Below are 24,270 nucleotides of genomic sequence, written 5' to 3'. Positions count from 1 at the left end.
GTTCAAAACACATTAGAATACTTTGCAATAGAATGTGTTTACAACTTACAGCTATAAGTTAATATATGGTAATGAGTTTCTGACCCTTGTATGAAGACTTTTGTTCATGACTAAACTGGGCATGTGCTATTTTTCTAATTCATCAAATTTTAGTATTGTTATTGCCAAAGAATATATTTGACAACAGGAACTTTTTTTTTTGTCAGTGTGACAGCAGTATTTATTGATCCCCTACTGTTTGCCTGGTGCTGTTTTAAATGCTTAAGATATAGCTGGTGTGATCCAGCTTACTTTCCCATGAAGGACAAAAAACAAATAAGTACACAGAAAATTTTAGCTATTGAAAAATACTCTGAAATAAATAAGAGTGATGGCATGTCTACGATGGTTATTGAAATCCTAATGAAAAGGTAGTGTTTGAACTAAATTTGATGTGACAAGATGGAGTCAGCCATTAGAAGCCTGGGGCAGAGCCTTCTAGGCAGAGAGGATGGCACCCACAGGAGCACTGCTGGGGACATTTGAGAAGCAGAGTGGCCAGTGGTTCCCAAGTATAGGGAATGAAGGAAATGAAGGGAAGGAAATGCTAAAAGTTGGAGATCTTGTTGCTTAAAGTTCTGAGTCTGTCACTTATTGGCTCTGTATCACAAATCAAAGACCATTATAATGCCTAGCCCATTGGAATGTTGCTTATTGATAATGACAGTGAAGCAGTAATTCTATACATCATTGACAATTCCTTCCATAGAATTTATGTGCAGGAAAAACTGGGAAAGTGAATGTTACTTAAAATAATGACCCTGTGTTTAATAGTTTACTAATTTATTATCTTTAAAAATAAATGTGCTATGTTGCTAATTATTTGTGAACATGAATATTTACATGGATTTCTCACAAAGGTAAAAAAGCTGAAGAGAGAACTCTCACAAATGAAGCAAGAACTGCTCTATAAAGAACAAGGCTTTGAAACATTGCAACAGTGAGTATAAAAAATACTGAAATTGATTTTACAATAATTCAAACTCCCTAACTAATACAAAGAAAATAGAAGTAGAGATTACTTAAGAGATTTCTCAAGGAAACAAAGTAAAATGCTCAGAGCTCTGTACCAGAAATACAAAAAAACCAATCAACTAACAACAAAAAACTTGGGAAAAATCTATACACTTTGAAAATATCTGAAGTTTTTATTAATCATTGGAGATACAAAAAACCAAAGTGAAACTTAACTTTGTCTCCTGGACCCCTGCCAGCCTCCAAGATAAGAAAATAAGCACGGAAAGTACCTTTTAATGTTCTGTACTAGGGACTGAACCGGGTGGGCTCTACTTGATTCCCTCTGAGCCTGCAGCTGCCCTGAATGCTCTTGGAGGCATCTCCATTCCTCTCTGTCAGTCCCACAGATGACTAGAGTCTAACCCTAATTGATAGCAAGGGAGCAAGAACAAGTTAGGTTTCTTCAAAGAGCTCAAAGTTGCTCATTTCCTGCTTCCTTCTGTCCTTTCCATTTCAATTCTGAAATCTGATGGGCCTTCAGAACAGTTTTAGAATGGGTCAGATTAAAAGAAAATGTTGATAGGAAGGATAGCAAGTTCTAGAAATCCCCACCCCATTACCAGGCACGCCTGAGGTGGTCTGTCTCCCCTCTGCCCCATCCCAGCAGTCTCTCATGAAAAGAAAAATACCTGAAAGACATTGAGCTACTTTCCATGTCCCCCCTGCATGGCACAGGTTTGATGCCACCATTTGTGGTACCATAGTTCTAGGTATTTTCCTGGTCAAGTTCATGTTCCAGCAGGTTTCATGTTCTTCCAGACATCTCCTTCAGCAGAACCTTGGGAATGCAAAGCTGCTGTCAGGAGCCATCTCTGTGGAAAGTACTCAGCTCTGTTCCTTTTGACTGAATTCCTATTCTGCTTTCTGCTTTTAGGAAATTTGGGACAGTCCAGGACAGCAAGGCATTACCCTCATCAAAGATCACATGTGTTACTAGCCAGACAAACAAACGCTGATTGTTCTATATGTTTGTCGAGTTGTATCTTGGGACACCCCATCATCACTTAAGATGATGATGGTCACCAGCTAGGCACATGACTTTAGTTTGAGAATTAGGTTTTATGGCTTTTGTTTGCCCACTTGCCTCATAAAGTCATGATACTGGTATTCATTCAGATGCTTCTGTTCTAGTGTTTCTCAGACCTGATTGCATATTAGAATAATTTGGGGAGCTCTTAAGAAATACTTGTTTTTACCTCCACCCCAGGAATACTTTGTGAGATCTCAAAATATGAGTGGTTCTCTAGGATAGCCATGTTCTAGGGACCTCTGTTGGCTGCAGAGCTCCCCTAAAAACCCAGAAGACCTAGAATGACATAAATGTGTTATCTAGTAGTTGTGTATCAACATAAAGCAGGACTTTGTGGTACAGTGAGAAAACAAACTTTGAAGAATGCCACAAAATGTTTAGGTACATATTAAACATTTTTAGGACATGAAATTATAACTCATGTCACCACTCAGGATTAAAGGTTAGCTAAACTTGCTGTTTTTGTTATATTGATGTGACAATGCTGTATTGTTTCAAAGCAGTTTGCTTGCAAGCAATTTTTATAGGAATCTAAGGCATGTTTAAGAATCTGTCAATAACATTCCACAAGAAAACAATAGACATTTGTTGTAGAAAATCAGGCATTCTTTGGAATGAGTCTAATCCCTTGAACCAAGAGCAGAAAGATATGATATCTAACATCAGAGACCTCTCCTGTTGATGTTAACTATAGACATAATAAAGCTGTTTTTATTCAAATATTAACCACCATACTACTAAAACATTGAATGATAATTGATTGAACTGAGACTTAACTTTTTAAGAAACCACATTCCTGATACTTAGAAAGGGACTTTTTTTGTGTGACTGTGACAGAAGATACATTTCAGGAAAAGATTTTCATTTTAGGCTTTTGTAATTTTTCACTTATTCACAACAAATGGAATATTTTTGTTAAATTTGGAATTAGAATGTAAACTTGAGCTTTCATTTTATTTGTAACAATAGTTTTATGCTGGGTGAATAAATATTTGTTTTATTCTGCATGTTACTTATTCATTTTGTAGCCTCAAATTTGACTTAGGCAATGTAGCTTATGTGTAGAAAGATACCAGGAAGATGCATATATTTTGTTATCTACAGTGTGCATTCAGAATTCAAAAATGGGAAGTGATGAAGCACTCAGCAAGCAAAAAGCATATATAGATTCTATAACAATTTGCCTCTGAGAGTATATTCATTTTCCAGAAAAGGCTTGGAAAGGAAACTCTCTTCTGTCGCAGAAAAGACTCAGATATAGAGTAAAAACCAATGCTTAAAAAAAAGGTTCTTCTCAAATTAAGAACAAAAGAGCATAGCATTTTGTGTTAAGATCCAGCAAAGGGCTAGGGTTGTAGCTTAGTGGTAGAGTACTTGCCTAACTTGTATAAGATCATGGATTTAGCCCCCAGCACTGCAAAAGGAAAGGAAGAGGGTAAAAATAAAAAGGCCAACAAGCCATGCTCATATTTTATTTTACTTTATAGTCAGGTCAAAGAAAGAAAAGGTGGAAAATGAAAAGTAGAGGAGAAAAAAAAAAGAAAAGCATGGAAATAAAGGGACATTTGAAGTAAAATAGAGAGGTTCAAAGGAGACAAAAGAAAGGGAGAGGAAGACCAAGGGCTCCATTGGGAATGCCAAATGAGATAGCTTATTCTTCACATTTACCAATCTGGAGCAGTTAGACAACCAAGAAATTTTCATCTTTTTAAGTATCTCAGAAATTTAAATTAGCACTCTGAACTAGTTCTGCTTTTATTCCTAAACTATAGTTTATTTCTACAAACAGTTAATCTGCTTTTATTTTCAAATGATGAAATTTATTTCTCAATTAAATATATTACCATTATATTTGAATGATTTTATATAAGTAGGAAGAAATTACTTTGGCTTTGGAAATTCACCTTGATAGTTTCAGATAACTTGTATTTCTAGCTTTTTCATGAAATCTCAAAAGTTTCTGGGTTTTGTTTATTTTTAGTTTAAAAAGTACTATGCTTGAAATTTTATTTTATTTAATATCTTTTGCCTCATCTAAGTTGATGGACATTAGTATACTTAGAGGAGCCAAAAATTTCACTGATACACCCCAACCCGAGTAAATGGAATTAACTAATATTTAAAATACTTTACCGTTCTCATAAATATTCTAGATGTAATAATCATAAGAGCCTCAAGCTAGTGTTTGTCCTTTCAGGATAGCTGCCCTACAAGCTAAGTGTTTATTCAGTTTAGGGGTTAATTTACACAAATTTTCTGGTTTCAGTTTCTTCATTTGGCATGTGTAACAAGGGTGTCTTTAGGGTCCCTTCCCACCCTAAACACCTTGTGTGAATTTGTGTGTTAAATTCTGTAACTTCATTTATTATATTTTATTATGAAATGACTTCATGATCAAGTTTATTTTATTAGAATTTTAAAGACTTCAATTGCTTGTTCAGTATCATAAAATATTTACTAAAATAGGAGTTAGAGAAATATGCTATCTATAAACTGCTTTTGTTTGAATAAACTTTGTTTGGCAGAGTAATTAAGATGAGGGGTTTTTTTTTTTATCAGATTATACCGTTCACATTGAAAGTACATATTAATGATGAAATATTCTAAACCAAATGGGCCCAAATCCATTTTCTCTGATTTAGTAGGTGCTGTTTTTCTGGAGAGTCCATGAGTAAATCCAAGAGCATGTTTTTGAGAACATGTATAGTATACCTGATGGCTGATGGGGTAAAGGCATAGACCCACAAATAAAACTCAAGTTGTATTTTTAACAAATCCAGGACAGCATTATAGCTGGGGCGGAACCAGAAGGATGGTCATAAAGAGAATGTTCAACTATTCTTGATGAGAACTGGGTATTTTGGTTGTGCCCTTCAAACACAAAAAAATAGGTTACATGAAATCCTCTAGCCCAGGATGATGATCATGTAGACTGTAAGACACTTGGTAAGCAGATCTGCAGGCATAACAAATTAGCTCATTTAAGAGCTGTTTATTCAATACGAGTTGACAAATGAACATATCTACCCTTCTGTCTTATTCCTAAATTTGAATTCATTCAGCAAAGCAAACAGTTTTTGCTAAAAATAGAATAGATACTTTTTATGTAAATCCAAATATTGTAGGATACTCACTAGTATAAGTAAGTATTTATTAAAGGCCTTCCACACTGCTGACACTGTGCTAGGTTTCATATAGATATTATGGTATGTAATTTAGGTGGCTATTTATTGGTGTTTCTATCTTCTGCTGTGACATGTACCTCTGTCCTTTACCCTCAGGGTGGAGGTCAGGATCATTGTTTGATGAGGATAGGGTTTAGCTAGCAGTGGGATCATCCAAACAGACTGCAAATAAAAATACATGCATTGTTTGAGCCCCCAAATACTTAGAAATGGACTAGATATGAGGTGGGGGATGGGAGAAATCTTAATTGAACACGATTAAAAGGAATGGAGGAGACACAATCAACTTGAAAAGATGGTTCCATTGTATCAGAGTTCTGAAGTAAAATTGCTAGCCAACCAAGATCGTCCAAAACTGGCTCCTACTGTTCATTTAACATGTACCATGTCATTTGAATTTTTTCTTTTCTTTGTATTCCTTTCCCCCCTCCCTTTTAACAGAATCGATAAAAAAATGTCTGGAGGCCAAAGTGGGTATGAACTTAGTGAAGCCAAAGCCATTCTAACTGAACTGAAATCTATCAGAAAGGCAATTAGCTCAGGAGAAAAAGAAAAACAAGATCTGATACAGGTATGTTATACCAATTTAAGTCAATCTGTACCTTCTAAGTAATTCAGAAAGGCAGAGTCTGGATGACCATCCATCACCTCCATCCCATTTGTACTGAATGGGGGTCCTGTGGGAGGTTTTGCAGACTCTGAGGCAGCCTAGTTGCTGTGGAGGAGAACAGGTTTTTTCTAAACTTCGTATATGCTTAATTGAAGTCAGGTCCTGAATATCCTTTGAGACAGTGGGTGGTGGAACCCAGAGCTCATTTAAGAAAATTAGCACCCTGAAACTCACTAAAAATTTCATGTGAGACCCAAATGAGCAAAATTCTCTGAACCAATGATCCTTAGTCGGGATGCATAGGGTATGTCACCTGTCATGCCTTTTGAGGTGAGGCTGTGTGAGTAGCTTAGAATAACTTATTTTCAACCCAGGGTTCGGTGGGGGATATTGTCCCATCTAGGGGATACCAATATAGTTACCCTAGGAAAGCTGCTATTGGTAGAAAATCCTCTTGTTGTTTCTGTATAGTAGAAAACTCATTGTGTAGAAAAAAGAAAACAGTCATTCAGTGATCAATATTCTAAGTGCTTACTAGGTATGGTCAAGTTTTTTTCTAAGGATGTCTCTCTTCCTCCTCTTCTTTTCCCTCCATCCCATAATTATCACAAACACTAAGAACTTTTGGAGTTCTTCATCTAACCAAGAAAGAATTTAGTCTGTGTCTTTCGAAAAATGTTAAGAGTCAGTGGTGGTATTTGCATTCTTTACAGAACCTCTCTATTTAAATACTACAGTCAACATCATTTTGGTTTTCAAAGTGTTAGTGGAATATATATAATTATTCTTGGATCCCTATGATTTTGCATTTCAGGAATTTTGAAATAACTTGCAAGAGATCTAATAAAAAAGATAATGGTGATAATGACAAATACTTAAAAATACTGTATATTTTATATATATATATCTCCTGTCTACCCTTCTAATTGCCTTGCATGTAAATAATTCACTTAATCTTTACAACAACTCCTGAAGATATTATTATCCTCAGCTTATAGACAAGGAAATTGGAGCACAGAAAAATAAGTTATTTAAAGTCATATAACTGGTAAGTAGCAGGACTGGGGTTCTGAGCAGTATTGCCCAGAATATGTGATTTCAAAACACATATAATATACAAGACTTGACTTGTTTATATTTTGTTTTTGTTCCATAATTATGCTACTGATTAAATTAGTAGTTTTGGCAATATGTACCGTGGTTCCTTTTTTAAAAAGAAGTTAATGGAGCTTGAAGAAATTTACATTGGAACCTTATAACTGAACAATTTTAGGTCATCTTTAAATTTTTTTTCTGTCAACTTTGGATTCATAGACCAGATTAAATAAATAAAAAGATTAAATTCTTTTCAATTGCTAAAGAATATAAAATAATTTATTAGTAGATACAGAGATCAACAATAGAGCTGAAAAGGATATTAGATATCTTCTGTGACTTTCAAATTCTGTGAGTACAGTAAGAAATATGTTTTACATCAAAACCTAATGACATACAAGGGAGTGTACCTATCGCTACAGACATGTTCACACTTAAAACAAATTTCACAGAAATATGCCTGCCCTCAGTACTGGTGATGTACTCTGATTTTATTTTCTATTATCTTTTGTTTTGACTAGAAAACTTTATTCACACCCTAGTGATTGTGACTATGTTGATTGAGTGTACTGTTATTACAGATAAGATTGAAAAACACTAATGTTTTCAGTTTACAGATAGAAAAATAGGAAAGACTTGCCCAAGATGAAAAGTTTCTTTGTTCTTTTCTCTAATGTATTATTTGATGGGTCCATGTAAGTTCTATTTCTCTTAAATATACATTTTATATAAATATCCCTTGGAAAGCAAATTGAAAAAGTTAGGAACCAGATCTCCAATATTTCTGTCCTTATGAAAATTTTTATATCAGGATTAAATGATGGCTCTTAAAGTTGATAATAGTGGTTTCTAACCATTTTTATTAGTGTTGCTGTAGGTTTTTAGAAAAGCAAATTAAGTAATATTTTTCTTTTTAATACTTTTACTTGTATATATCCTCCCTCTAAAGTAAACCCAGTATGTTAGAACTGAGTGAGTGCCAATAGCAGGCACATTCACTTTTGGTTATTCACTTTAGTAAACCAACCTTTACCACCATGGACAGTGTCATGAGTGGACACGTAGATGGACTCAGCTTAGGGCCGGGCCACTCCTTAGCAACTTTGAGGCCTCAGTTTTCTAATTTCTAACATTAATGTAAGCTGAATAATCTCTTGAGTCCTTTCCAGATGTAAAATGACATAATTGTAGAAGTCTTCTAAGACAGAAGTTATCTTAATATATCTAAAATGAAAGATTGTATTGTAAATATTTTGTTTCCATGATTTCTGTTACTTAAGAGTGAGTGATTCTGTATAAGTTTGTTTACTATTGCTGTAAGCAACTGGGTACTTTATAAGGAAAAAAGACTTATTTAGCTCACAGTTTCGAGCTGAAAATCCAAGATTATATGGCCCCATCAGGTAAAGGCCTCATTGCAGGAGGACCTCATGTCAGGAAGAAGAGATCATCTAACAAGATCAGGAATCAGATTCAGGGAGCAGACATTATCCTTTTACAATCCATCCTTTTGGGGACTAACAGGGGTACCTCAAGAACTATATTAATCTCTTATAAAGATGATGGGGCTGGGGTTGTGGCTTAGCAATAGAGAACTTGCCTAGCCAAATGCAAGGTGCTGGGTTTGATTCTCAGCATCACATAAAATAAAGGTATTGTGTCCAACTACAACTAAACAACAACAACAACAACATCAAAACATTTAAATAAATAGATGATACTCCCAGTGACTAAATACTTTGCACTAGCCCCACCTCTTAAAGGTTCCTCTGCTTCTGAACATTGTCCCACTGAGGCCCAAGCTTCTAGTATATGAGCTTTTGGCGGGCACACTGAAACCATATCCAAATGATAGCAAGTTCCTATTGAAATTAAGACTTCTAAATAAAGTTTAAACATAGAAATGCATTTGTTAGATGTAGAGATACTATTATTCACAGGAAAATGCTGTCATAGGAAAAGTGAGACAATTTGTTTGGTATCTGTTCACATATTTCCAAAGTGGGGTGGGTGTGTGTGTGAGTGAGCAAAATTATATTTTAATCTTATTTTTAAAATAATAAAAAGTGGTTAAAGGACTGAAAATAAAGTAATTTTTTTTCTTTCCACTGACATTAGCTCTCTCCATTTAATTTTACCTGGTGAGGAAGGGTTGTGTTCTTACATGTTAAGCTTTATGAAATACTTTGTGTTTCTTGGACAGAGTCTTGCTAAGCTGCAGGAGCGGTTTCATTTGGATCAGAACATTGGCAGATCTGAGCCAGATTTGAGATCAAGTCCTATGAATTCTCATTTATCTCTCTCCAGACAGACCCTTGATGCCGGGTCACAAACAAGCATTTCTGGAGATGTAAGTTACCCGTGTCGTTGGTTGTCCCAGTGTCATTCTTGATGGACCTTAATAACAAGTATAGATGGTGAATTGGAGCAGGAGCTAGACATGTGGCTTACATTCCAACTGAGTACATTCAGTATTTCATTCATCTAAGATTGGTTTTAAAAATTGCTGTCTTTTCTCTCAAGGTGTCAAGCATATCAAGATTTGCTCATATGAGTAGCTTTGTTCAAACTTTTTCAGACTATATTTCTTTAGTGACACTGTTGAAAGCCTAGAGATACATGAAAATTGAACTTTTTCCTAGTAAATTTGGAGACTTGAAAATTTAGGTCATTTCAAATGAACATTAAGGTCAATGAAAAATAGAACTATATACCTTGAAAACTTGGTTTTATAAATTGGAAATTGATTACCTTAAAGTATTTAATATATGATTTATAGCTGACTTTGGAAATGTTTAATGTGACTTGAATATTATTATATTATTAACTACTTTGCATTTTCACTTTTAGAATGCCATTAATAGGTATTTACTTTTCTATAAATTGCCAGTTATTTTTGTATTCCCTTATACTTCTTTAAAGTATGCGCTATGAAAGTTAAATAAGTAGATATCAACATTAGGCCTTAACCCGTTTAAAAATTAATTTTTGAGGTTATTTAGTTTGTATTTTTTATAGTTGAAAGCTAAATGATGGAAACTTTGGCTCATAAAGGAAAAGAAATCAGTTCCAGTTCATAAATTTTATTGACTCATATACTTTCATAAACTCTTAAGATACCAGACACATTTACCTGACATTTTTGTCTTGAATTTAATATGTGGAGAAAGTGAATGTGAAAGTCTTTGAAAAACAAACAGGCTTGAATTGAAAGAAATGTTTGCCCCTACTGAGAATATAAAGTAAGTACCTTTTTAAACTGGTGCTTTCCCATTTTGGTACCATTTTCTGGAGTTTTTCAATTATTTGTACTTCCTAAGAACAAAAGCAGTTTTCTTCATTCATTAGCAGAGTTAATTGACTTTTTTCTTTTTGTTTTACTAGATTGGAGTGAGAAGTAGATCAAATTTAGCTGAAAAGGTCAGGCTAAGCCTACAGTATGAAGAAGCCAAAAGAAGGTAAGGATGGGGAGCAAATTTTTTTTTATGGTTGATGGGCCCAAACATCATTTTATTTTCCAGAATTAATCTTTAATCTTTACTCCTATGGTGACATCTGCTGGGTACTCCCCACACACTCTTGCCAGGGTTATATCCTTAGTTATTTGCGTCTTAAGTGTTGCTTTCCCTCTCCTCTCTCTTCTCCCCATCCCCCTTCCCTCAAAGGTGAAGAATAAGGATAATTAATGAAAAGTGTGGGAGTAAAATTGTCTCCTTCTCTTCTGGAAAAAGAAGCTTTGAACTTCTTTAAGACTTTGGATTGAAAGTGAGAAGTTTGGCTCCTGAGTTGGAAACATGATACAGTGGCTTAGGCACAATATTTGACAGATGCTGAGGAGATCTGAGGTGGACACCTTTGAGCATGGTCCTCTGCTTTGAAGGGAAACCTTACTGCTAATGTCGTTGAAGATGCTGAGGTGTTTGTTCCAGCTGATTTATGTCAGAGAGAAGGAGGAGATACTCTTATTACTCTCCTCTACCTTATAAACTCTTAATAACTCCGGTGCTTTCTTTTTCTCTCTTTTGTGACTCTTCTGGGATGAGATGCAGAGGAGACCTCACTGTCCTTATCTAGTAGAGAGTCAAATGTTTAAAAAATATAGCATACCTTATTTGTTTGGAGGGAAATCATACTGAGTTGATTTCATATTTTCCTTTTAAGAGCTTAAAAATGCTATTGGCTTATTATTTAGGAGACATTGGGAAAAGCTGCATTGTTACCATGCAGGAGACAAAGTAATTCATCATGTTCCTTCCATGAGCATGAAAAACTCCACTGAGAACTTGCTAGGGTATCATGGTTTCCCACCATGATATTGAAGTATGCCCACAATTACTGATGATGATGAAAATTTTAAAGTAATTGACCATAGTTCTTACAGGTTATCTGGATTTAAATAGGTAAAATAAGTGCAATATTTAATTTACTTTCTGTAACCTGTGTTTCTGATATCACTTGGTTTGTCAGTTTCCTGAAAAGAAACCTAAGCTTCATTCTCCAATTATTAACCATGGGAGCTTGAGCAAATCACCAAGTCCTTCTGAATAGCAGTTTACTTAGCTAACGTTAATGCCTTTAAATTTTCCTCAGTAAAGTTTAAATGTCTTGAAGGTAAGAAAAAATGTTATACTTTATTACCTCCTTCTCAGGGTCTAGACTAGGGCCTTGGCATCAGTAAGCATTCGGAAAGCTGATTTGCAGTTGGGGCCTATGGTGGATGCTGCCATGGTCCTCTTGCTGTGTGCAGGTCAGCCCTTTAGCCAGCAGAACTCTTTGGTTCTGATGTGAACAAAGCCCAGAAAGTGTGTCTGGTTTTCTGAAGGAGAATGGCTATTACTCAAAACTAATCTTGGAGAACAAGTCCTTATCCCCGTGGGTTCTTTTTTTTTTTTCTTTTTTTTATTGGTTGTTCAAAACATTACATAGTTCTTGATATATCATATTTCACACTTTGATTCAAGTGGGTTATGAACTCCCATTTTTACCCCATATACGGATTGCAGAATCACATCAGTTACACTTCCATTGATTTACATATTGACATACTCATGTCTGTTGTATTCTGCTGCCTTTCCTATCCTCTACTATCCCCCCTCCCCTCCCCTCCCCTCTTCTCTCTCTACCCCCTATACTGTAATTCATTTCTCCCCCTTGTATTATTTTTCCCTTTCCCCTCACTTCCTCTTGTATGTAATTTTGTATAACCCTGAGGGTCTCCTTCCATTTCCATGCAATTTTCCTTCTCTCTCCCTTTCCCTCCCACCTCCCATCCCTGTTTAATGTTAGTCTTCTTCTCATGCTCTTCTTCCCTACTCTGTTCTTAGTTACTCTCCTTATATCAAAGAAGACATTTGGCATTTGTTTTTTAGGGATTGGCTAGCTTCACTTAGCATAATCTGCTCTAATGCCATCCATTTCCCTCCAAATTCTATGATTTTGTCCTTTTTTAATGCAGAGTAATACTCCATTGTGTATAAATGCCACATTTTTTTTATCCATTTGTCTATTGAAGGGCATCTAGGTTGCTTCCACAGTCTTGCTATTGTGAACTGTACTGCTATGAACATCGATGTAGCAGTGTCCCTGTAGCATGCTCTTTTTAGGTCTTTAGGGAATAGACCCAGAAGGGGAATAGCTGGGTCAAATGGTGGTTCCATTCCCAGCTTTCCAAGAAATCTCCATACTGCTTTTCAAATTGGCTATACCAATTTGCAGTCCCACCAACAATGTACAAGTGTACCCTTTTCCCCACATCCTCGCCAGCACTTGTTGTTGTTTGACTTCATAATGGCTGCCAATCTTACTGGAGTTACAGGCTTGACTCTGCTTCCTTTGGATCAGCTTGGGCTATTTTTTTTTTCCTGTGACTGCTAATAGTTAATCCCATCTGGAGCTTACACAGCACTTCTCTTCTTAGGTGCTCCTGGAAGTCTTCTTCATATTCCATTCCCCAGATTTGGTACATACTTTCTAAAATAAAATGGGAGATCTCCCTAATGTCTGATCACGTTATAAATAGGAACCTTTCTTTACTCCCTTACATTGTTGCTCCCAGCTCAATTGGTTAATTCAGTCACATCAAACCTTAAGACATTGGTTATTTACCATTTGGTTGCATTGCTGTACTATTTGGGGTCTTGTTTTAAAGTTACTAGTGGTATTGATGAGAATGTATCTCTCAAGTCTTTATGCATATGTTGAAAATGCATTTTCCTCCTCAATTCTGAATAAGTAAAGAGATGGGTTATTTTTTTCTCTGAAACCTGTTTTTCTCCTGCAGCCTTTGTTTTATGTGCTTAATGAAGCTAATAACATCATGCTTATTTAGCATTTTGATGGTTAATTTTCCAGTACGTTGAGACAGTTGTTTATGGTTTTGTGATTAAAGCTGAAGAATAGCTGGTGGTACATCTATCATAAGTGCAGACGGTGGGTGAAATCAGAAATACACTACATCTGAAGTGGCAGTCTCAGAATGCAATTTTATTTCTAACTAAAACAAGAAACTTATGGCACAAAGATGTGGATTTATTTTCATCTTTGTTCTTGATTATGTTTTTTTGTTATTTTTTTCATTCCTTTTACAATTTTTTGCATTGAAAAAGGAAAAAATCTCCCTTTTCTGTTTTCCATACTCTGGTGTGAATGTCTGAAGCAATCATCCAACCTTTTTTTTTTTGTTTTAACAGTCACAGATTCCTTGTGCAAACCTCAGTTGTATTCATAGTTTACCTGGATCTTAGACTTTGGGGGCAGAAGAGCCATGTTGCTATTCATCTTCTAAAAAGTCCTGATTGTTTTCACAGTGCTGCAGAGCAAATATTCAATTCAGGTTGTCAAGACATTCATATTGAAAATGAATTGTTAACTTCATCATTAATTGGGGAGCTCTGGGCACAGTGAGCTTTGAAATTACTCAGTTTGTTTTTGGTGCTTTTTGTTCTCTCCCCGCATTCCTGTTTCCCTCACTTCAGCACCTTTTGACACTCCAGTGGTGCCACACCAGCTTCCTGCGCTGGTGCAGGTCCACTGTGTACTCCTGAACAGACAAATAAATGTACAGAGGAACTTAAATCCAATGCAGTAGTGGATATAAGGTGCTGGTGCAGTGCTTGCTCAATAAATGGTACATACACCAGTCAGAGCCCTACGGAGAGGAGACTTCATAGCAGGAAGCTTAAGGACAATGTGGGCCTGCTCCCTTAACCTTGGGGGGAGACTTGATGGAACTGACTTTGTTCTAAAATGAGTCTGCCAAACTACTGTTCTCTTTTCTCCACCCTTTCCCTGACCTGCTAATAACCCTAGTCTTCGCCAGCCTGTTCTGGGGATTACCATTTTACTGGAAAAGATGCTGTAGACAGTATTGCTACCCAGAGGAACAAAAATCTACAAAAATGGCATTTGGGGCATCATTGCAGTGCCAACCTCAGTTTTGTTTTGTTTTTAAAGGGAAGCCTCCAGGTTCCTCTCCTGTCACACCACACACACACACACACACACATACACACATACACACACAAACATCAGGGCAGCCTGCCCTTGGCCCCCAGAGTACTTTCCTTTTGAAGTGTCTGTGTACTTGTCTTTCATGCTGTTGTCAGATAGGGAGATGTGTGCTCACTCACATTATAAAGATGGGGGATGAAGCAGAGGACAGCTGAGTGTGAAGTCAGGCCTAAGCGTGGAGTACAGAGCTGCTGCCTGCTTTCTGGTAAGCTCCAGTTGGGAAGGTCTGGATGGCAGTTCCACCCCAGACTTAGCAGGTTGTGTTTGCCTTTCTCAGGAATCCTAAACATGTGCATGTTTCTTCTCTTTATTTTAGTATGGCCAACTTAAAAATTGAACTGTCAAAGTTGGACAGTGAGGCTTGGCCTGGGACGCTAGATATTGAGAAGGAGAAGTTGATGCTGATTAATGAAAAAGAAGAACTTTTGAAGGAACTGCAGTTCGTCACTCCGCAAAAACGCACACAAGATGAATTGGAACATCTGGAAGCTGAAAGGCAGAGACTTGAGGAAGAGCTGCTGTCCGTGCGGGGTGCACCGAGCCGGGCTCTGGCTGAGAGGTGTGTTTTCCTACTGAGAAGAGGGCAACTACAACGTGGCTGAATCTTAACTGATGACATTTTCCCTGGGTTTGGAAATCTCAGTTTTATCTGTTCTTTTTGGACAGAGAATGGTACAATAGAACTTTCTTTCTGTAGAGCGATAAAGCACACCCACCTAATGCCTCTCAGCATCCATTACTCTACATCTGTTAGGACTGAAAATGCCTGTGACTGATGTTGAATAACTAAGGAATGTTGACATAAAACCATGAATATAGTCCATCACTGACTGAGTCTGATAATGGTAGCTGTAAACTATTGTACTCTGATAAGAAAGATGATCTAGATTGTTACAGTGACTGAAGCTTCCTATTCTAGGTTTTATTACTTATAAGAATGCAAAATTTTATTGCCTTTAATTTCACAAGGAAAAGAAGAGACAATTTACTCCCTTTGGTATCCTAATAGTTTACAAAATGTTGCTTGGATTTTGTGAAACCCTCCTCTGAAACAGCTGAAATATAAAGGAAAATATTCTAAGAAGTTTTCTAATCTTTCTATGGGAAAGTGTGAGTTGATTATTTAATCTAAAAACTCAGTTCTATTAATAGTAGTAAGTGAGAGAACCTATGTATATCAGTTTGATATGAACACATCTGTGTCAGAGCCCTATGTTTGGCCTTGCTGGCTGCTGTGGTGGGACCCCTGTTTCAGAATAGACTGTGTAACCTTTCAAAACCACTGTATATGCATCCTTTAGGCCACCAAGTAAGGAACAGTACCTCACAATAACAGGAACGGCATTCACATTGGTATTATCTCAAGTTACCTGCATATAAGTTTAATATACACAGCCATATCCAATTTTTTTGTTTCTCTCCACATCCATACTGGGAATTGAACCCATGGTACTCTACCACTCAGCTACATATCCAGCCCTTTTTATTTTGTATTTTGAGACAAAGTCTCGCTAAGTTGCCCAGGCTGGCCCCGAACTTGTGATCCTTCTGCCTCAGCCTCCTGAGTTTCTGGGATTACAGATATGCACCACTGCACCTGGGTGGCAGCAGCAGCTCTTCTTCCTCCTCCTCTTCCCCCTCCTCCTGCTCCTCCTCCTCCCCCTCCCCCTCCTCTGTCTCCTCTTCCTCTTCCTCCTCCTCTTCCCTCCTTCTTCCTCTGCCAGTCCAAGTTTAACTGTTCAGGAGATTTGACTTTTGTGGATTAAAATGTTGATCAAGGTAATATGTGGCTATAGCATTTTAGCTTTAGGGTTCATGGACAAGTATCAAGAGGAAAAACTAATGCAGACTGTATTCTTTTACTCACTTAAATAATTCTCCTCATTGCTCCCATTTCCCTTCTTTTCTTCCTTGCTTGCTCTGACTTGTATCTTATGGGGCTGACTGACAGATCAGTCTAAGGTAGGTATGAGGAAGGCTGGCTAAATTAGGATCCATCTGACAAAGATAAACAGAAAGAAAGAGTAATGATGAGAAGGCAAGGCTGAATTAAATTGTTTTTACTGAATTACCCTTGTCTATGTATTTGTATACCTTAAATTTCCAATATAAAAGTTTAATAGTCTTCAGTAAATACAATGAAATTAGTAGCTTTTGTGTGGTCCTTGTGAAAGCACCAGTGATATTTGGTGTATTATGTAATACTTAATAAATGTTATCTACAATCATTCCTCCATATCCATGGAGGATTAGTTTCAGGAGTCCTTCCCCCTTGCCAAAATGTGTGCTTACTCAAGTCCCTCATAGAAAATGGTGTAGTATTTGCTTATCGCCTATGCGCATCTGCCCATATACTTTGAATCATTTCTAGGTTACTTATAGTACGTAATACAACACAAACACTATGTAAATAGTTGTTATACCATGTTGTTTTAGGAATAAAATAGACAAAAATAATCAGTACCTTTTTAGTACAAATGCAGGTTCTTTTTCCCCTCTCTGAATACTTTTGGTCAGCTATTGGTTGAATCTGAATATGGAACTTAGGGACGTGGAGAACTGAATCTTACAGGGCTAATGTGCAGTGTCCATCCTGGCTGTTTGTAGTAGATGAATCTGGGAAGGTTCTACAGGTTTGTACTAAAAGGGAGAGAAACACAGGTACTTATTTGTTTTTAATCAGTATTTACAGGTATGGTGTCTGGCTTGTCTTTTTTATTAGGGAGAGACAAAAATGGTTAGTGAAGTAACATTGAAGATATGTTTTTTCCCTTGGTACCAAAACTTTTACTTTCATACTTGTGTTTGTACACACTGTCTAAATTCCAGTAGCAGCAATGGGCTAGAATTCATCAAATGGAGAATGTATAAAATACTTCTATAAAATAATAATCTATTTAGTCTTATCCAGCCTTGGGCTTTTGTCTAATGGGGCATAAGCAGTATAGATAGTCCTACCACTCTATGATACCTACATAGACTTGTTTCCCATGTTTGCTTGTTAGCGGGAAAGAAAATGGATACATTTTGCATTGGTAATATGTTGACTTTTTGAGTCATTTGTAAGTCAAGTAGTTCAGTATTCCAAATAAGTGAATACTAATTTCCTTTCTAGTGTCTGTGGCCAAAGGCAAATACCATAATTATGTTTCAGTAAAAGGTTGAGGGACTCTTACTTGCTTATTTTATCAACTTAAAATTTTCTCACAGCCACTGTTGGTTGTTCAAGGCTCAGTGTTGCACATGTACCAAAAAACAGGATGTTGCAGTGAGCTCTGAGTCCTTTATTTCTCAAATAGACACAGTATAGTAGGGGTCTTGGGTCTTCTTGTTGTTGTTCATTGTTTTACTTTATTCCCTCATACTCTGCCACTTTTTCTTATACTTTACCTTTTTTTTTATTTGTTTCTTCCTACCACATGTATTTATTTCTTCTCTGCTTTTTGCCGCTGTTGAACCGAAAACTGGGACCTAATAAGGTAAAAGAATACCTTTGCAAGCAGTGTATTTCTTCAGATACTAATGGGAAATAAAATTCTATTTTACTCTGTAAAATTTAGTTTCATCATAGAACAAATTGTGCTCCTCCAGTACTAAATCACTGAATTTCTTCTTGGTACCTTCACAACCACCAGTGAAAGCTACTTGCTGCAATGACCCAAATTTTCCTATTTTCTATTTATGTTGTGGGTCCTTCATTATTTCAGCAGTGACCTCAGGCAAGATTCTCAGTCATTAATGGGTTGTAGACTATGAAGGAGCTAAACTCACATGAATTTTCAGACATTGTGTGTGATTTTAGGGTTTCCTATGCCTGTTCCTGCCCCTACTCTACAGCAGTGTCACCTACTCAATCTTTCAACAGTGACTGAGCTCGCCACCTAGTGGTGGTAATGTGCATTAGGAAAAGTGAGAGTTGCTCTTTTGAGAAGTTGCTTGAGGTCTTTCTGTACGCGGCTTCCTATTTTCACAATACAGTTATTGACGTTATTTAAACTCTGATTTTCTATAGTTAATAAGAAAAGTCCTAACATTGCTCCTTATTTTCTCACAAATTTTGGGGGCTTCGCCTTATAATTGCCAAGATGTCTTAATCATTTCCTAATTATTTGAATGTTTTTATCAATGCTTCTGAAAAATTTTTAAAGCAAGTAAAGGGCATGGGTGCCATTTATTTTCAATGGAAAAGGAACTGCTTTTTTTCCTGTGGAAATGAAATGTTCCCTAAGTGGAAAGTTCAGAGTTTAGGAGAGACCTGGTGGAATCTCTGTCTCAGGCACTAAGACAGAAGGAGGGTGTGAAGACCCTATACTTTGCAAAGGTCAGTGGAAAGGAGAGAATGGAACGGGAGGGCCAAGGGGAAAATCTCTTAGGGGCCAGGGTAAAAAGACCCTTTCTCACGTAGGAAAAGGCAGATTCGGAGAAAAATTTGGGGACATGGATATTCTCTTTAGAAGGCAGTTGCCAGCTATTCAGAGGAAGTTAAGGAAGTCATCTCCTATGAAAGACACCTGAAATCTGAGGAAGACTTCTGGCTGCCATCAGGAGAGTCTTGGTGTTTATATCAGAGGCAGAGACAGCTGCCCCACTAGAAGGTTTCTCTGACTCTTGTCAGTGCCTTCATAATGCTAATGCCAGTAAAGAGCCTAGGTAGGAAAGAGAGAAAGAGCTCTGTCTGCCTTTTAGGAAGTTAGTATTGTATTGGGGAACATTCAAGTATGAACACAGAAGGTGTGTGCCAGTAATTCAGAGTCAAACTAAAAGACCTAGGAGAGCAGTTCCTAGACATGACCTAGAAGAGGGCAGAGGATGGGCCATCTCTGGTGAATAGGAAAGAAAAAGCTTTGTATTTAAAACTTTAGGATGAATCAGACATTTCAGGATTAAATTCTAATGTGATGCTGATGTGTCCTTAAAATAGGAAAAGCCTCATTTTAATAAAAGTAATAGTTTTAAAACTTCAAAGTTTCTCTTATTTCTGAAGACATGGAGTTTAGAAATGTTTGGGCTTTCTCCAGATCTTTGTGTACCTTCTAATTCAGTTAATCTTCTTGGTGTTAATTTTTTTTCCTTGTTTAGCTATTATTTATATTTGTGAGATTAAAAAAATAAAGACTATCTTATTTTTTAAAATGAACTTATGAAAGCTGTGAATTAAGAATTTATCACGCCTTGAAGTATTAAATAAAATGGCAAGAATTACTTTTTTATTTTAACATGTAATGAAATTGTGTTATTGACACATCAAAGGGATAGATACCTATAAATAAAATACGAATATATTTTCTTACTATTCAAGACATACATAATATTTCAAAGAGGCTGGAAATGAGGGAAATTTTCTTTTTCTCCAAACAAAAATAGCTAATTTTTATATCACCACCTTGCAGGGCATGCTGAGGCTTTGAACAAGTCTGATTTGTTTTTATCATCTGTAGAACACTTTGACATACATTACTCCATTTGATCCCTTTAACTGCCTTATCAGGTAGACACAGGAGGATTATAATCACCATTTTACAGATGAGAAAGGTGAGACCCTTGATTCAATGACTAGCCAAAGGATCCAACCCTAGTAAGCAGCAAATCCAGGCTGGGAACCATAGTGTGTTTTTTCTGATTCTCATTTTGTAGCTCACTTGTCTGCACTAAACTGGCTTATTTCTAAGACGATATCTAAAAACCCTCAGATAACACAGCCTTTACTTGTGCAGTTCTCAGTTGCATAAGACCCAGGGTACTTGATACAATTCTGTAATATTCTAATTAAAAAAAATACTTTTGCAGTTGGATGTGAATAATATTTTGTGATAATATGGTACAGATGATGAGATATGATGTCACTAGGAAAGGAAGTCACTTTGAGGTCTTCTTGCTTTTAAGCAGCCCAAATTAGTCCACACAGCAAAAGAGACTAATTTCTTTCTTAATTGTTAAACAATTCTCATCAAATTAAGACTAGAATTTTCATCATCAAATATAATTTTGGAATAATCCTTGCTAAAATCAGTATTTAGGATGGCTTTTTATAATTCTTTATTATTTTACTGACAAATGTGTTAGTAATGTGAAGTCAAATTATAGACTTGTGTAAGGATTTTGTAGCATATCTATGTATATGTGTATATATAATTATTTTCCTCCTCACTGTTCTTCCCCAACTCATAGGGCTATATTATTTACCCACTTAAGAAAATTTTACATTTTTTTCTCAGTAGCATTGGCAATTGGGCATAAATCTCCCCTATCTTCAGCAACTTAGCAAGGCTGTAAGCAATTTAGCAAGATAGTATCTCAAAATAAAAATTAAAAAGGCCTGGGGATGTGGCTCAGTGGTTAAGCACCCTAGGTTCAATCCCCAGTACAAAGAAAAGAAAAGAAAAAAAATCTCCCACATCATCTAGTGTGGCTGTGTACAGCATCCTGTTTTTTCTCTGTCAAGTTCATTCAGATTTCCCCCTCTTGATAGGTAATATTTGTGTAATAAGAAACTTTGTTTTTTTTCACATTTCATCATAATCATTTGAAGATCAATTAATTTTTGTAATTTTTTTCTAGATTGAAATTGGAAGAGAGAAGAAAAGAACTGCTACAGAAACTTGAAGAAACTACTAAATTAACTACTTATTTGCATTCACAACTTAAAAGGTAAGCCCATTAGATCCTCAAGGGGAAATTTTTTCTCTATCTTTCAGACACATTCTGGTTCATCTTTGGTAAGTTTATACTTTATTTTCAGCTATTTAAATGTAAGTAGGTACATGAGTAAAATTAATGTGTGAGTGACCAAATTTAAAGTTATAGATTTTTTTTTCATGAATCCCAAGGTCATATTTGGCATACATTTGAAATATGTTGTAAGAAGATTTTAGCCCTCAATGAAAACTTAGGAAAATGGAACATTTCTCCTATTATCTCATCTTTTAAAAAATGAGGGTAGGAGAGATTTACCTTAAAATTGCCATAGATTTTCTTATATTGGTTAGAAAAATACTCAACTTTTATATTCACCCACAGAAAATGGGAAAGGCAAATGAACCCAGGGGCTTGCTTTTTTTTTTTTTTAAACCACTAAGCATCATCACTAGCCCTTTTTATTTTTTATTTTGTGAAATGGTCTTACTACATTGTGTAGGACATCACTGTGTTGCTGGGGCTTGCTTCAAACTTGTGATCCTCCTGCCTCAGTCTCCAAAAGCCATTGGGATTACAGGAGTGTGCCACCAAGCCCGGCCCAGAGACCTTATGTGTAAGCACTCAAGTTTTATAAGCTTGCCTTTTTTTCTCTAAAAATAAGGTTTAAAAAACCTAACAACATAGTCATATTAATACTTTGTTCTGGTCATCCCTGCACCCCCCTTATATTTTAATTATAGGATTGCTTCTGTATAGCTATGCAAGGAGAATTCCAAGAAACTATTTGGCATATTTTTTAACTTTTATAAAATGAGGATAATTTTTTCTAAGATAGAATTGTTGCTTAAAGAGTATTTGGAGAGCAAGTTAGAAATTATTAGTGAATAATCAGGGAAATGCTATGATGGCATATCCCTTGGCCCTGGTCATATATTCCGTTCTTTGGCACCACCTGTTTCCTTCCAGTTTGGGATCTGAAGTCACCAGTAGGGGTTATGATTGGTTTTTCCACATAGTGACAGATTTTACAGTGTGCTTTTCTTCTTTTAGCCTCTCTGCCAGCACGTTGTCCATGTCATCTGGGAGCAGCCTGGGTTCCTTGGCATCCAGTCGGGGCTCGCTGAACACCTCCAGCAGAGGGTCTCTCAACTCCCTCAGTTCCAGTGAGCTCTACTTCAGCAGTCAGGGTGATCAGATAGATGTGGATTATCAGTATAAACTGGACTTCCTTCTCCAAGAGAAGAGTGGTTACATTCCTTCTGGACCTATCACTACCATCCATGAAAACGAGGTGGCCAAGTCCCCCAGTCAGCCTGGCCCAAGTGGACTCTGTGGGGTGGCAGCTGCAGCAACTGGCCACACTCCCACCCTGACTGAGGCCCCCAAGTCTGTGACATCCCTATCTTCAAGGTCCTCCCTTTCTTCCTTGTCGCCTCCTGGCTCTCCTTTGGTCTTGGAAGGCATGTTTCCCATGTCTTCTCATGACTCCTCTCTTCATCAGTTCACTGCTGACTTTGAAGACTGTGAATTGAGTAGCCATTTTGAAGACATTAGCCTTGGTGAAAATCCCATACTGCTAGATTCAGATTCAGTAGGAGCATCCCAGTCTCTTTTAGAGGACAAAGACCTTAATGACTGTGCTGGGGAGCCATTATATGAAGGAACTACAGGTAAATGGAAACCTTTGTTTTTATGCATTCCCTCTAAAGAATTTTAAGGACATTGGGTTGGAAGGTTACTTTTTCCACATAGACAAATGGTATAGTCTCCTCTTTTTTTCTCCTAAATATTTATTTCAGCTTTATTTAAGAAGGAACCTTTATTTATATACCCAGACCTTTTCTTTGTCAAATTGTCTTTTCTATTTAATAGATTTAATCATTAGGTACTTGTTTTGTGGTCCAGAGACACTCTATGTGTGGTACCTGGCTAGACCTTATTTTGTAAACATACTTTATGCTTCTAAACAGATGCCAGTTCTAAAATACTAAAGCAAAGAAGAGGGCTTTCTTCTAAATTTTGGCCTAAAACAGATTAAAATCAAGTCAATTAGCATACAAGCTAATTAGTACAAAGGTTCACTGTTTAGATTGCTCAGGGAATTCTATATAAATACAATTTTATTTTATGCCAGACTCTCCCTTTCTGCCGAAAGTTAATTTGAAAAAGTAGTCTCCAGTATATGGTATTACCCTGCCATCTTCTGGCTGCTGTGACAGTTGCAGCCCGAGGAAGAGGCTGTAAGAAGTAGACTCCTGCCTGTGTGTTCAAAGAGACCAACAAGAAGAATCTCATTTTATTGATTGTTTTGCTCTATGTGACAGAAATATTTAATATGTTAGATACAGTTAGTGCCTTTGTTGGCACATGATCTCTAATGTGATCCAAAAAGGATAATCTGTTCTAGAGCTAGCTTGAGGCAAAATGGGAAATCAAAGCTCTGGTCCTTCTCTATGGGCATCCTGGTCAGACTCACGTGAGTTGCTGTGCCCCACCACACAGAAGAGGACAGGCCTCTAAACCAACTGCTTTCGTGCTGTTTTGAGAAGCATTTTTATTTATGTATATGGTCCTGGTAGTTCTGAGTACTAATTGATTGGATAGTTCACATGTTTAAAGACTAGATTGAAATGCTGTGTCCTGTCAGCAGCCTGGGCAGAGGTGGAACATTCTTGTGGTTTGTGTGCCTCCTCTTAGAGAGACATCAGACAAGTAACGTTATAGAAATAATCAGCCACAAAGGAAAACAAGAACAGGCATGATGTGTGCATAGTGGTTCCACAAAAGCAGAAAGCCACCATGGGCCTCGCCCTGCCTCTGTGAAGGTGTACAGTGGATGGCGGGTTGTGTTCTGTCCCATGCCTTTACTCACACTTTGAATGTATTTCCATGAGCATGTTACCTTGTCTCTCAGGTCTGTTCCTTGTCTGCAAAGTCGGGATGATACGGTTATACTTGTAGCACTGAAGAAGATTAATGTCGTGATGTGTGGAAAACATCCTAGCACGTGTTATAATCGTGTGATAGTGATAAGTAACACAGTGCCCACCAAACCAGTTCCTACCACGTGTCATTGCAAGTTAAGGGAGGAAGAAAGAATGGGGAAAGAGTAGAGAGCCAGCATTCTGTTCCATTCTTCTTGCTTTAGA

General features: G+C 36.9%; 1 protein-coding gene across 2 annotated transcripts in view; it reads left to right on the top strand.

Annotated features, from left to right (window-relative positions):
• Positions 1-24,270, top strand: part of WWC2 (WW and C2 domain containing 2) — a 240,054-nt gene that overhangs the window by 147,831 nt on the left and 67,953 nt on the right. For both annotated transcript variants that reach the window (XM_081269214.1, XM_081269215.1), the window contains 7 exons: positions 900-979; positions 5,713-5,842; positions 9,180-9,326; positions 10,361-10,434; positions 14,802-15,044; positions 21,044-21,133; positions 22,172-22,791. In XM_081269214.1, the coding sequence (XP_081125340.1) occupies positions 900-979; positions 5,713-5,842; positions 9,180-9,326; positions 10,361-10,434; positions 14,802-15,044; positions 21,044-21,133; positions 22,172-22,791 (1,384 nt within the window). The remainder of the gene's footprint in view (positions 1-899; positions 980-5,712; positions 5,843-9,179; positions 9,327-10,360; positions 10,435-14,801; positions 15,045-21,043; positions 21,134-22,171; positions 22,792-24,270) is intronic.

This window comes from Spermophilus citellus, assembly GCF_964194105.1.
Source record: "Spermophilus citellus genome assembly, chromosome: 16".
NCBI lineage: Eukaryota > Metazoa > Chordata > Mammalia > Rodentia > Sciuridae > Spermophilus > Spermophilus citellus.
The sequence above is the reverse complement of the archived record's forward strand: the minus strand, read 5'-3'. Positions and strand labels throughout refer to the sequence as shown.